Source organism: Lontra canadensis, unplaced genomic scaffold (genome assembly GCF_010015895.1).
Source record: "Lontra canadensis isolate GAN:19392208 unplaced genomic scaffold, GSC_riverotter_1.0 scaffold144, whole genome shotgun sequence".
NCBI classification, from domain to species: domain Eukaryota; kingdom Metazoa; phylum Chordata; class Mammalia; order Carnivora; family Mustelidae; genus Lontra; species Lontra canadensis.
In genome coordinates, this window is record NW_022631138.1 from 2,670,142 (window position 1) to 2,685,537 (window position 15,396).

The following is a 15,396-nucleotide window of genomic DNA, read 5'->3' on the forward strand; positions in this document are numbered from 1 at the left end:
TCTCAGAGGCAAAGCATCCAGTGGGTAGCATCCTTTCCTCAAGATCTGAGTCCCAGCCCTGCTGGGCCCCTCCACCAGTTTTTGGTACCAGCATCTTCTAGGTAGTATGGCCTCCTTAGAGTTGGAGTTTATTTCTCCTAGCTTCTAGATTCTAATACCCTCAACCTCTCTTCATTCCCCTTAGCCCAGTGGGTGATAGCTGCTTTCTGAAGTTAGCATCTCTGTTACCTCAGGTTCCCTTTTGCTGTCAGCCCTGTGTGTAGTACCCACATTTCCTCTGATGGTCCCTGTACCATTTTTGTGCACTGAGGCTTACAAGGCTCTTTCATGTCCAACAGTCAGCATCTGCTCCTCTTTGTATGTACCAGAGAGTCATGGTGCTTTGGAATTTTTATCTCCCCAGGGGCAGCCATTAATCAATGACCATGGAGGTATTAATACTATAGGTTCCTTGCCCTGATCAGGATGATTCTGAGAGCTCTGACCCAGTCTCCAGAGCTCCCCTGTGGGATTGTGCCACAGTTATATTCCATGGATTTTGTTTGATACCACATCCTTCTTGTTCCCCTTCCCTTCTGGGCCCACATCCCCAATCCTCTCTGTTTTCCCTGGAACCCTCTTCCTAATAAATGACTTTCACACAAATTCTCCTCTTAGGATTTGCTTCTAGGGAACTTACATAAGACATTGTGAAACACCCTTTACATTACATTCATACTATTAGAATACCTGGTGCAGTTTCTGTTTTTTCTGAGTTGGCTGACTAATACAGAACCTTACCTAATCAAACATAAAGGATATGACCAAAGCTAAATTCAGAGGCAAATTTATAGTGTTAAAATTTATTTTTAAGAAAATAAGATTGACATAAATGATTTAAGCTTTCAACTAAAAAGGCTAATTAAAAACAATAAACATAAAAACAGATTCAGACATTGATGCAAGAGAAAAAAAATCAATAAAACCCCAGAGATGGCCATTTAAAAAGATTGATAGAGAAATCTTTAAATAAAAGGCACAGAATCACTAAAATTAGCTCAGGAAATACAAAACCCCAATAGACCAATGGTCACAGAAAAAATTGAAAAGATATACCCAAAACTATGCTCCATAGTCTAGATGACTTTATGAGCAAGTTCTTATCAAAGCTTCAGAGAAAAAAATAATTCTCATGTTGTATAAACTATTTTCAGAGTACAAGGGAAGAGGAAAATGCCCAACTTAACTATCAAGGCCAGCATAATGCTAATATTAGGGAAACACAAGTAAAGACAACAAAAGAGCATATATAAAAATCTGAAATAAAATAATTGCAACTCACAAAACTATATACTTCATTTTTCTATGTGCCTACGTGGTATGTACATGCATAAAAGCTGTCTGGATGGATAATTGGCAATAGTGGTCAGTCAGGTCTAGGGAGAAGCCTGGGATGCATAATTGGTGTGTGTGCATGCATGCACAGATGTGCTTGGTGGGGAGGTCTAGTCATTTTCTTTTGAAATGTTTTTAATTTTATTTATATTATTATTATTGTTACTATTTTTAGAGGGGGGGGCACAGGGAGCCAGAGAATTTTAAGCAGGCTCTATGCGCAGGCATAGTGCAAAGCCAGGCATGGGGCTCAGTCTCATGACCCTGAGATCATGACCTGAGCTGAAATTGAGAGTCCTGATGGTTAACCAACTGAGCCATCCAATTGTCCCTGAAATGTTTTTAATAATAAGAATGTATTCATGGGGGTGCCTGGTGGCTCAGTCCATTAAGCGTCTGCCTTCAGCTCAGGTCATGATCCTAGGTTTCTGGGATTGGGTCCCACATTGGGTTCCCTGGCCAGTGGGGAGTCTGCTTCTCCTTCTCCTTCTGTAGCTCCTTCTGCTTTTCTCTCTGTGTCAAATAAAAAATTAAATCTAAAACAAAAATTGTTAAAGAGTGTATTCATGCATTTTCTTTAATACAATGAAAATAAAAGAAAGAGCAACAACAAAAAAAGAACTGAACTTTAGTTCTATCAAGGGGAAATAATTAATGTTTAACTGAATTTTGTGAAAAAATTGCCTGGAATAGACCTACATTGAAGGTTTTCTTTTTCTGTTGCTGTCCAATGCCATCAGCCAAAGGACAGAATTTGGTTTGCTTCAGGCAAGGACCTTAGTATAGATGTCTACCCAATTGTTTTTTATTAATATATTTTTCCTTCAAGGCATCTTTTAGGGATCATACCCTTTGCTTACTAACTCCTTTATCTTTATCTGCAGAATCCAAGATACAATTTAGCTGCCAAGTATAGCTACCCAAAGTCATCAGGATAACCAAATTTTATACATGACCTTGCCTTTGACTTCAGCTTCATATCACTCCTTGACCTTGATGCCTACAGAAGGCAAAATTCCTTCTGGATCCCTTGAGAGGCAGACTGCTTGGGTTAGTTTTCCAACTTCTTTGTGCCTCAGTTTCATTTGTAAAGTGGGCATGGTAATAGTTGTTATTGATAATTGTACGAGATTATGTAAGTAAAGTGTTAGAACAGTGCCTGGCATATAAGAGCCTTTATTTAAGTGCATGCCATCATTATTATTGCTATTCTATATTTAAAAAAGCAGATGAATTTCTGCCAAGACCAAGGTTATCTCTCTTACACTATATTTAAGAAAAATATTTAAAAACTGTAAAGTTCAGGGCGCCTGGGTGGCTCAGTGGGTTAGGCCTCAGCATTTGGCTCAGGTCGTGGTCTCGGGGTCCTGGGATTGAGGCCCGCATCGGGCCTTCTGCTCAGTGGGGAGCCTGCTTCCCTGCCTACTTGTGATCTCTCTCTCAAATAAATAAATAAAATCTTAAAAAAAAAAAAAAAGAAAACTTAAAAAAAAAACCCAAAACTGTAAAGTTCTAGGCCAAAGCTTTGGGAACTTATCCTCCTTACTCACCTCCTCAATGAGTTGCAGACATTGTGTTAGAGTGCTGTTAATTTTGTTGGACAGTTCAAGTTGTGCTTTCTTTTCTTCTTCTTCTTCTTCCATACTCTTCCAGAATGAAATATTCATTTCCTCTATTATTTTTCTTTTTGTTTTAAGTTCCATAGGAGGCCGCTTATAGATTTTCCCCTTAGATTTCTGCCATTCTTCCAGTTGTTTCCTGTTATAAAATTAAGAGTCAGGGGATGGGAAAATGCTTTAGGTTTCTTTTTGTATGTAGTCACACTTTCAAAGTATAAGATATGCATAGATTGAGTACCACTAAATACCTTCAACTACACACAAAGTCAGGAGAATGGAGTTAAAAACAATGTACAAATGGGTAATCACCACAGTGGTTGCCCCTATCCTTTGGAAGGCAGATTGCAGAGGGATTACTAGGATCTCACTCTTCAAATTCCTTGACTTCATGATTATTCTTCATTATTTTTCTCTAAAAATTTTTATTTCACCTGTATATTACTTCTGGCACTTGCTTTCCTAAAACATCCTTCCACCTCTGAGATCACAAACTCAGCACTCCATTTCTCTTACCATAAACTCTCTATCTGCCACTCAACCAGACCCACCAAACCTGCATTCTGCCCTTAATAGGGTCTTGGCCAGAGTCACCCACTTTTCCTGGTTCATTAGCCCTCTCCTGGCCATACATGACCACCTTTTTCTTCCTAAACAAGATCAATAACTTCAGGAATCATAAGTAGCTAGTCTCTGATGTTGGCCAAATGTTAATCCTCACTCTCCTCTACCCGCTCCTGCTTCTAAGCAGTCAACAGATAACTGTTGGAAGAGGTACCAAGACCCATAGACTCAAGCATGTGAATGTAGGCTTTTCAGCTTCTTTAAATTACTACATGTTTATAACTCACGGATGTACATTTCAAGACAGATTTTCCTCTAGAGCCCCAAACTTTATAAAACCCACGCCTAGTTGGTGTTTTTTAATTTGATGTTTGACAGTCACTTCAAATTTAATGCTGTCTAAAATAAAGATCTTGATGTTCATCTCCAAACCTGTTCCCAAATAGCCTATGTTAGCAAATAGTACCCCAATCTACCCAGTTTCTGGGACCTAGAACGAGGGGTTGTCTTTACATAGTTCTTTCTTTCCCTCACATCTGACACAACATTGTACAGCCAGTAGGCTTCTATCTCTACTACCATGACCCGAGTCTATCACTGTCGCCTTCCTCCTGAAATGCTGTAGCAACTTCCTTCCTAACTCATGTCCTTGCTTCCACTCTCACCCTCAACAAATTCATCATGTGCCCAGTAGCCAGAGTAGTTTTTAAAGTGTAGAGCAGACCATGTCACTGCTCATACCCCTTTCCCTCTTACTCTATCCCCACCAGGAGCTTTGATATTCCTTCAGTTACTTGACCCACCCTCATTCCTGTCTCAGGGTCTTGAATTATCATCTTCATTCAGTCCTCTGCTCAAATGACACCTCTTAGAAGAGATAATTATGTGTATTATTTAATTTCATCAATGTGTTGATTTTCTGTCTTCTCCACTAGGATGCAAGTTCTGTGAAGGCAGACACCTTGGATGTCCCAGTGCCTAGCTCAGTGTCTAGAACCCACAAGAGTTCAGTAACATACAGCAAAATTCACCTTTTTTTGGAAGTGTATGGTTCTGTGAGGTTTGACAAATGCACAAAGTCATGTCACCCCAACTACAATATAATCCCTTCAAAAATTCCTTCATGCTTCTTGGTAGTCAACCCTTCTCCTCATCCTCAGCTGCTGGTGATCACCGATCTGTTTTCTGACCTTATGGTTTTGCTCCTTCCAGAATATCAATAACTAATTAACCCCCGTTTCTCTCCTTGACTCCAGAGCACAATCCATAGTGCTTATTTCAGCCCCAAGTGCCCCAACTCCTTCACCTTCATGGTAACCACCTGCTTAATGACAGAAGCTGAGATGTCTGGCATGTGTTTTCTCTATGTTCCTGGCATTCTTCCTCTCTCAGACTCCCTTCCAATCATAAATGAAGGGAAAACTTACCTTTTTCTAAGCCAACTTATTCCCAGGACCTCAGTGCTGTGATTTTATTATTCTAGTACTTTCCACATAGACACTAGAAAAAAAGCTCCATGAAGGTAGAGTGTGACTGTGTGCTCTTACCACTGTATCTCCCAGGAGCCCAGCACTCTGTAGGTGCTGAAGGAACACTCAAGCAATGAGTGAGTGGTCTGTCCCTCTCCAGACTCTTCTTGTGTAATCAAACACAGACCGCACTCTACACACTGTCTTAAAGACCCAACATCTGTTATTTGGTCTAGACTGTGGGCTCCAGGGGGAGGGACTCTGATTTCCTCATTCACCAGCTTGGAGTCTTTATACTCAGTTTTCTTTTTGCTCAGAAGGCTCATCCTTCTTTTTGTCACTATCCTTTTCCTAGACCACATGTCACTGTTGAAAGTACCTCCTTAATCTTTCTATCTAAAGAAGTCAGCTCAGAAAAAAAAAAAAAAAAAAAAAAGAAGTCGGCTCAGCCTTTCTCTCTCAATCACATCACCCTAAATTAAGCTGTTTGTTTTCTGTTTCTTTGGGAGGGCAGGGAACTTGTTGGTGGTGTTCAGGGCTATAATCAGAGAATAAATCCTGCCCTCTCTTCAACCTGTTATACCTTCTATACCTTCTACCTACCATCTAATTTTACATGTTCCTTTAGCCCTTGTCAGGAATCTCCTTATTTTCTAGCCCACCCAAGTGTATAAAGGTGCTTCTCCTGGGAGGTTCACCACGCTGTGACTCTATCTAGTCCAATGCAGACAGTGTGAAGACTTTTGGCTTGGTTTCCAGCTACATGTATGTTAATGTGAACCTCCAGCACCCTGAGATCCCCATTTCTACTGTCTGAACTCTGGGTGTGAACTCGCTGCTCCTCTTTGTCTTAGCTTACTTTTCAAAACTTGGCCTGCTCACACTCATGGAAGTTTCCTGTTCTTTCTTCCCTGATAACACTCCTGGATGTAACCACTGATCTGCTTAACAAGGGACTACCAACTCTCCACTTCCTAGCTATATAAAACCACTACTCTGGCTCTTCTCACCCTGCCCTCTTTTACTGTTGTTCAGTTCCTGCAAGGTACTTCTTGAACGAGTAGTCTGTTTCTACAACCCCTATATCTTAATCAAACATTCTGTTTCAATTTTGTTTTAAAAAATAATTTCAAGCATACAGAAAATTACAGGGAATAATTTATAACACACATATGTCCCACCTAGCTCTATCAAGTCAATATTTGTTATATTTGCTTCCAATCTTCTTTCTTTCAGGGTTGTAGCTAAAAATTACTCAGAAGCCCTTATTTATGGCCTGAATATTCCTGATGGTCAATTGCCTAATCTTAAATTGCAAAATTATGGAATTAAGCAAAGTACCTTCGATCCTCTGCTGTGATCTTCTTCTTAATATTTGGATTAGTCTGGGTTTCATTTGGGACTCTTCCTCCACTTATGGTTTTGTTACCAGCTTGAGTTTTGGAAGCTGTTTTATTGAGAAATTGGTTCTGGGGAAGAGTCTTTTTCAACCTGGAGTCCAGAGTCTGTGCTTTTTGTTGATAGCTGTTGCTGCATTTATTCCCATTGGCTCCATTTGCTGTTATGTTAGGGGTACTTGGGATGACCGAATTAAAACTGCCAACTGCCAAATTAGGCCTTTGGCTTATGGCTCTTGAATTTTGCAGTGCACATGACGTCTGAGTTCTAAAACAAGGTCGGGTGGATTTCTGATCTTGCTTAATGTTTGGATGTCTGTTATTAAAGCCTCCCTGAAGCATATTAGGGCATTTCCAGGATTTGGTTTGTTTTATTTTCTGTTCAGTAACAATGTGTGATTTAAACTTAGTTTCATTTGGTCTTTCATATTTATCCCTATTAACCTTTATATCCTTTATGTCCTTGACCACAGGTTTCTTTGGTGCCGGAGTCCTACTAAGGATCTGAACATGGTGAGAGGGAACTGTCTTTGGGAGTTTTTCTCCTGGTCTGGCAAGATTTGTTCCCCTACAGAGTTGCTGTGACTTTACTGGTGGTATCCTAATTTGTGTTTTTCCAACAAATTGTTTATTAACTCTGTCTTTCAGAACAGCACTATTCCTGGAACTTTTGCCCAAGGCTTGTTTGGGAGCCAAACTGCTCTTGATTTGATTATAAGAGTTAGTCTTTGGTTTACTTATTGTCTGTAATTCAGGATTTGACTTCCTTTCAGAGTCTGGTAAGGTTTGGGGCAAGTTCTCTTTGTTCATCTCTTTTAGACAGCTATCCAAGGGTTCATGTTCAATATGGTTATTGTCCACAGAGTCTGAACATTTAGTAGTTCCTTGATCTGCTACATGGTGCTTTGCAGTTTTCAATTCTTGCACATTAAGTGACCCTATAGTTTTTCTAGATAATTCTCCAGTAGTGGATGACCCAGCTTTATGCTGTGGTTGATGACTGCTGGAAGGCTTGCAGTTTGAGTTAGAAGAAACACATCCTGAAGTCAGCCTTTTACCCAGAAGTTTTGGTGACTCCAACTGTGGGTTCTGGGGTCCTGTATTATTGGCAGGTCTGGGTTGGAGTTTAATGCTGATGGGTCTTGTACCTTTGGTAGGCAAAGCAACACGATTGGTAACATCTTTTTTGGGTATAATATGCTAAAAAGACAAAGAAACATCAAAAAAATAAACTCATAACAATAACTCAGTTTTAAAAACAAAAAAAATTAGTAAAAAAACTAAAAAATTAGTTATTTAGAATTTCATTTAAGACAGCTAAATCTGAGAAAATAAAGGCATGAGTTGGGGGAGGGGCAGAGGGAGAGGGAGAAAATCTTAAGCAGACTCCCCACTGAGTGCAAAGCATAGAGAGCAATGAGGGGTTCGACCTGCAGCTTTATAAGGGACTTGATCTCATGACACTGAGATCATGACCTAAGCTGAAACCAAGAGTCAAGATGCTCAACCAATGGAGCCATCTGGTGTCATGTCCCTATAAGGTCTTTATAATTTGAGCTGTCACTAGAAATATACCAGAATATTTTAGCTTAATAGAATTAAGCAGAGATGCAGTGAACACACAAAAATTACATTTAAAAAATAAAATTTGCCTCAGTTGAACAAGTATTTGCTGAATGCCCATTATGTCCCAAATGAAGTGTCCTCCTAGGGACTCTGGAAAGATATATACATAATAAACTAATGGTAGGGTACCTCCCAAATTCCTCCTAGTAGTACTGTGTATTGCTACACTAATTTTTTTTTTAAACAACACTGCTTTTGTAAAGGTCACAGGGTCACTCAAGAACCTTTGTCTCATCCCTGGAGATCAGTGGCAATGATAGGTGGTAGATGCTGGGAGACCTGAGATACTTTGGAATAGTTTTCAATAAAGTTTTACATTTTAGTAGAAAGTTAGTTATATTTGTAAAGTCAGGACAGGGTTTTAAGGTTATATTCTACATTATCAACAAGTAAATGTTTCATTCATGTGATTTAATCTTGGATAAGAAAGGTAGGACTAGGTTATAGAGAACTTAAAAAAACTAGGGATAGGAGTTTATTTAGTTTTTTAAAATTTTTTAAGCAGTTTTTTTTTTTTAAGATTTTATTTATTTATTTATTTATTTATTTTTTTAAGATTTTATTTATTTATTTGACAGAGAGAGATCACAAGTAGGCAGAGAAGCAGGCAGAGAGAGAGGAAGAAGCAGGCTCCCCGCTGAGCAGAGAGCCTGATGCGGGGCTCGATCCCAGGACCCTGGGATCATGACCTGAGCCGAAAGCAGAGGCTTTAACCCACTGAGCCACCCAGGCGCCCCAAGATTTTATTTATTTATTTGATGGAGAGATCACAAGTAGGCAGGCAGAGGGAGAAGGGTAAGCAGGCTCCCACTGAGCAGGGAGCCTGATGAGGGGTTTGATCCCACGACCCTGAGATCATGACCTGAACTTAACACAGAGGCTTAACTCACTGAGCCACCCAGGAGCCAGGGAATGGGAGCTTAGAATTGATACAGTAAATAATTGGAGCAAGTCATTGTGGATTCCAGAGCATTTTCACTAAAAACAAGTTTCAGAAAGGAGAATTTGGCATAGATTTGTAGATTATATGTCTCCAGGGGAAGATATGGGAGTGCTAGAGTTACCACTCTTTACTTTTGATTTGGTAATATTGTTGAGAATTACTATGTAAACTTCGTGAATGTTTAAAGAAAATCTGTAACCAAAACCACTTGGCATTAACGGCAAAGAGATGTCCTCTCTAACGGCAAAGAGATGTCCGCTCTAGAATGGTATGTGAATGGTGGTGTTGCTGGTTGTGGTATAGGGGAGGGTTGGAAGTGGGAGGCAGGGAGATGGATGGATATCCACATGGTTATAGGGGGTTACTGCTTGAGCCCCAATGTTTACATCTACCTCTCACCATTCTATTATTGCTTACTGAATAGGAAGGGATGATGGTATCAAAGTTTCCAAACATGTGCTATTCCTTAGTTGTTGTTGTTGTTGTTTAAAGATTTTATTTATTTATTTGTCAGACAGAGAGAGCACGAGCAGGGGGAGCAGCAGGCAGAGGGAAAAGCAGGCTCCCTGCTGAGTAAGGATCCCCATGTGGGACTCAGTCCCAGGACTTTAGGATCATGACCTGAGCTGAAGGCAGACATTTAACTCACTGAGCCACCCAGGCATCCCTAGGCGTTCTTCTTCTTCTTCTTTTTTTAAAAATTGAGATATAATTTGTATCACAAAGAATTCCCCATTTTAAAGTTTGTAATTCAGTGGGTTTTAGTATATTCACAGGGTTGTATAACCATTGCCACTCTCTCGTTCCAGAATATTTTCATCACCCCAGAAAGAAATCCCATACCTGTTAGAAGGCATTCCTCATTTCCTTGTCCCCACAAACAGTGGCAACCACTAATCTATTTTCTGCCTCTACCGATTTGCCTAGTCTGGACCTTTTGTATAAATGGAGTCATACAATATGTGGCCCTCTCTGTCTGGCTTCTTTCACTTTGCAGAATGTTCTTGAGGATCACCCATATTGTAGCATGTGTCAGTCTTCACCACTATTTTTCAATAAAAAACTTTATTTTTAAGAGCAGTTTTAGGTTCAAAACAAACTTGAGTGATAAGTACAGAGAATTCTCCTATACACATGCACTGCATTATTTTAATGGCTGAATAAATATTTTATTTCATGGATATACCACATTTTCGTTTTTCCTTCATTGACTGATGGACATTTAGGTTGTTTACACTTTTTAGTTATTATGAATAATGTTGCTGTGAACATTTGTTATCAGCTTTTGTGTGAGCACGTTTTCAGTTCTCTTGGATATATACACAGGAGTAGAATTGCTAGGTCATATGGTAACTCTGTTTAAATTCTGAGGAACTGCTAAGCTGTTTCCCAAAGTGGCTGCAGCATTTTACTTTCCCACCAACATTGTATAAGAGTTCTAATTTCTCCATATCCTCCCCAATCCTTGTTATCTGTCTTTTTTGATTATAATCATCCTAGTGGGTATGAAGTAGTATTTAATTGTGGATTTTATTTGCATTTCTCTGATGGGTAATGATATGGAGCATCTTTTCATCTCTCTTTTTTTTTTTTAATTTAATTTTATTTATTTATTTATTTGACAGGCAGAGATCACAGGTAGGCAGAGAGGCAGCCAGAGAGAGAGGAAGGGAAGCAGGCTCCCTGCTGAGCAGAGAGCCCGATGCGGGGCTCGATCCCACGACCCTGAGATCATGACCTGAGCCGAAGGCAGAGGCTTAAACCACTGAGCCACCCAGGTGCCCCATCTTTTCATCTCTTATTGGCCATTTGTATATCTCCTTTGGAGAAAGGTCTATATAGATCTTTTGTCCATTTTATTATTATTATTATTTTCCTTTGCCCATTTTAATTATTTGTCTTTTTAATTGTTGACCTGCAAGAGCTCTTTATATATCCTGGATAGTACGTCATTATCATATATGACTTGCAAATATTTTCTCTTTTGTTCAGTTTTTATATCTTTATTTGAGATCAGCCTGACCTTGCTAATTTATTGTAAGTGGTAGAACTGGTTCTGCAATTTTAAGTACTACACTGAGAGAAAATCTAGACTTAGAAGAGTCATCAGGCTAATAGAATAGTCTGCAATCAATATGCAAATATAGAGAATTAAGGTTGAAATTTTATTATTATTATTATTATTTTTTTTTTTAAGATTTTATTTTTAGGTAATCTCTGCACCCAACATGGGGCTCAAACCTACAACCCTGAGATCAAGAGTTGCCCCTGAGCAAGGTGCCCCCAAGACTGGAATTGAGCCCCTCCATTTGAGAGGGAAAGTGAGCTGCTGAAGGTCAGGCAGGGTGTTAGGGACAGGGTTGAAGGTGGAACTTCAATCTCTAACTCTTGGTCTCTGATGACTCACTGCAGAATTGATGGATCAAACTGATTAAAAAAAAAATCAAAGACTATAGAAGAGGGAACAATTGATCTAAACTGAATTTGGTCACTTTATTTTGGACATATGAAGCCAGGGGAGAGAGAAAATGCACAAAGGATATGACTAGGGTTTATATTACAGCAGGTTTACTGAATATATGCTAGGCACTGTGCTAGACTCTAAGGGCATACAAGATGAGAAGGGAGGATACTTGCCCCTGAGGAGCACGAATAGAAAAGATATATGCACAAAAAAATTATGATATGATGAAATGAGGGCTGTAGTAAGGCTGAAAGAGATTGCAAAGCTCATTTTATCAGTGTTTTCAAGCACTTTTGTTCATATATGCCCAAAATAACTTTGACAAACCCTGTGCCTTTTCATACTTTTTAAAGTTAACATCTAAAGTTTTCATTGTTAGTTTAAATTAGTTGCAAAGGATGTAATTTCAGGCACAGTGTAAATATTGGCATTTTAAGATAAATGAAATTTGACACTCACTATAATTCATTTAGAAAACTATACAAATATATTCTTCTTTAAAAATTGAAAACATGAGGGGCACCTGGGTGGCTCAGTGGGTTGAAGCCTCTGTCTTCGGCTCAGGTCATGATCCCACAGTCCTGAGATTGAGCCCCGCATCGGGCTCTCTGCTCAACAGGGAGCCTGCTTCCTCCTCTCTCTCTGCCTGCCTCTCTGCCTACTTGTGATCTCTGTCAAATGAATAAATAAAATCTTAAAAAAAAAAAAATTGAAAACATGGGGTGCCTGGATGGCTCAGTTGGTTCAGCGTCTGCTTTCAGCTCAGGTCTTGATCCCAGGGTCCTGGGAGGGAGCCCCATGTTGGGCTCCTTGCTCAATGAGGAGTCTGTTTCTCCCTTTCCCCCTTCTTCTTCTTGCTCTCTCTCTCTCTTTCTTGTGTGCATGCTCTCTCTCTCTCTCTCAAATGAATAAAGTGTTAAAAAAAAAATGAAGGGGTGCCTGGGTGGCTCAGTGGGTTAAAGCCTCTGCCTTTGGCTTGGGTCACAATCTTAGGGTCCTGGGATAGAGCCCCACCTCAGGCTCCCTGCTCAGTGGGAAGCCTGCTTTCCCCTCTCTCTGCCTGCCTCTCTGCCCATTTGTGATCTCTGTCTGTCAAATAAATAAATCTTAAAAAAAAAAAAAAGGAAAACATAACACCTTTCCCTTTTTCCCTGGGTCTCTTTTTGTTCTAGTTAACCACAAAATTTTTAACCTAGATTTTTGTGCTTAGAAGCTTATAGTTCATTACCCTATCATACTTCTTAACATATATATGTTTATATGTATATATATGTTTATATATATTTTGTGTGTGTGTGTATTCCCTCTGAATAACTCCATGAGAAATCTCCTATTATTTTCATTTTACAGATAAAGTTATATAACTTGCCCAAGGTCGTGTTTGCTTTGGCAGCACATATAATAACTTGCCCAAGGTCATTTAGCTAGAAAATGAAGGAGTTAGGATTCGGACCTAGTCAGTTTTTAACAATTATACATCACAGTTTCTCAATAAATTTAAGGGTATGGCTCCAAGGAATCCTTTCAGATATTGGTTCAATATATTAAACTGCCAGATAGGAACAGAAAATGAAAAACTTTGTGTTCCTTTGAGTAGCAACACTGCAGTAAGAGTATGCCAGAAGAGCTTTGTTCAAGTCTTAAGTCTGTATAATTACTGGCTGTATAATTTTGGCAAAGTACTCAATTTCCTTGATCCTAAGTCCTCTCATTTGTAAAATAACAATAATGATATATATCTTCTAGGAAGTGTGTCATAACATCCTATTTTTCACAAGATAGTTTTTATTTATGATCATTAGCCCAACATAACAGTACCTCCTTTTATTCATGAAGGTATCTGGACATTAAATCATAAGGCCACCTTTCTTACAGGGTTCTTTTGAATATTAATTGAGATATTATGTGCAAGTGTCTCGCCCAGTATCAGGATGATAATAAGTACTCAAATGTTAGCTATTATAATTAGGTATGAAAATGTTTATAAATTTTTTATAAATTATAAGGGATTATACAATTGTAATGATGACTATTATTTGCCTAGTCCTCTTAGTTCCTCCTGTTCCATACTTGCCTTTCCCACTTAATTTTTATCTTCACAACTGGGTAAAAAAGAGGTAGGCCTCATCCCATTTAAGAGATGACTTACTGAAATCAGTATTGTCAGCTTCCCAGAGAAGCCTCTGGGAACTCTGAATGAGGACGCTTTTTTCCCAGCAGATTTTTCGTTTAATACTTGTGTGCTACACTAATTCAATCTACATGAAGAAGAAGTCTAACCCAGTGATCACATCATGATCTGCCAGTGTTGTCTTACATATATTTTCTATCCTTCAGTGTCTAATGATGTTATATGTAGCCTTTCAGAAGGCTAATTTTTTCCATTTAAACCTTGAAAATGTGAGGATCCTTTACCACTCTATCCATAATATAGCTGAACTGAACTGTTTAGGAAGCATAGCTTGTTAGTAGCTTGGAAGATCCAATATAGGTGTTCCCTTTAAATGAGCCATTTAACTTCATGGCAGCATACCCAAGTGGTTAAGACCACAGGTTCTCACTCTCATGACTTGAGCCAAAATCCAGAGTCAGCCACTCAACTGCCTGAGTTACGCAGTTGCCCCCCAAATGATGATGATTATATTTTAAAGATGTATTTAATTTATTTATTTGAGAGAGAGAGAGAGAGAGAAAGAGTGAGTCCATGAGCGGGGGGAGGGGCAGAGGGAGAGGATCTCAAGCAGACTCCGTGCTGAGACGTGGGGCTCGATCTCATGACCCTGAGATCATGACCTGAGCTGAAATCGAGAATCAGCCGCTTAATGGGCTGAGCCACCCAGGTACCCCCAAAATGATTATTTTTTGAAAGACTAATTTCTACTTACAGATTTAGAAGGTGGAGGATTCAGACAATTGCTCTTGGCTTTTAGATAAGGCCTATAAAAGACAAAATAAGATTAATTCTTACTACAGAAGGATCAGCAAGGCCTGGGAAGTATAGTGATTAAGATTTATTAAGATTAGAATTTTAAATCATTGGAATTTCTGTATATTGTAAAATAATTCAAAATTATATGCAATAAAGTCTCCTTATTACCCCTTTCTTAGTCTTGTTATTCTACTCCTCAGTGACCACACCACTCTTACCCATTTTTTTGTGATCCTTTCAGAAATGTCCTATGCATAAATGTAGCATTCTAACAAGATTAATGAAATACATGTCTTCTTCATATTTGCATACTGTTGTTCATTGAAACATCATTTCTTGAATACTGCAGTATGCAATATTGTAGAGATATGATGTCAAGAAGGTAATTAACAGCTTCTTTGAAAAACTTCCATTTTCAAGTTTTAAGTATCTTCAGATAATGAATATTCAGAGGTGAAAAAAGAGATAGAATTAAAAGAACAGGAGGACATATGAAATCTAGCCAGTGAGCAGAAAATGTAAGAATGGATAGGAAAGTAGAGGGGTTTAGAAGGATTCAATCTGCATGGATCAAAAACAATTCCCAGACTAAAAGGGACTTTGATCATAATTTGCTGTTAGTTTCCCACATCTTGAACATAAACCCTGGAGGGGGAGGGACCTCTCTGTCTTGTTAAGTACCACATCTCCAGAACCAAGATTGACTGATATATTATATGTATTAAATAAATATTTGTTGAATAAATGAATTAAATTTATTTAATTAAGGAAATAGACTTGAGTAAAACCCCAAAGTTAAAGGAAACTAAAATAAAGGGTCAAAGCTAACTTTGTAAAAATTCAGTTCCTCTTCTTTGGGGAGAAAATATATCAATGTTAAGCAAGAGGGACTAATAACACCACTACAATGGCAAGATGTTGATGGAAGATAAAAGCGAAACAGTCATATTCTGTCCAACTCAAGAGTAAGTGCTGAGAGAATGGCCAAAGACCATTGTCCGGTTGGAGGATATT

At 38.8% G+C, this 15,396-nt stretch overlaps 1 protein-coding gene across 1 annotated transcript in view; it reads right to left on the bottom strand.

Annotated features, from left to right (window-relative positions):
* The window catches only part of CKAP2L (cytoskeleton associated protein 2 like), a 31,286-nt gene that overhangs the window by 12,435 nt on the left and 3,455 nt on the right, over positions 1-15,396 (bottom strand). The window contains exons 3-5 of the mRNA XM_032843872.1: positions 14,339-14,390; positions 6,365-7,620; positions 2,925-3,132 (exon numbers count right to left, since the gene is read on the bottom strand). Of these exons, the coding sequence (XP_032699763.1) occupies positions 2,925-3,132; positions 6,365-7,620; positions 14,339-14,390 (1,516 nt within the window). The remainder of the gene's footprint in view (positions 1-2,924; positions 3,133-6,364; positions 7,621-14,338; positions 14,391-15,396) is intronic.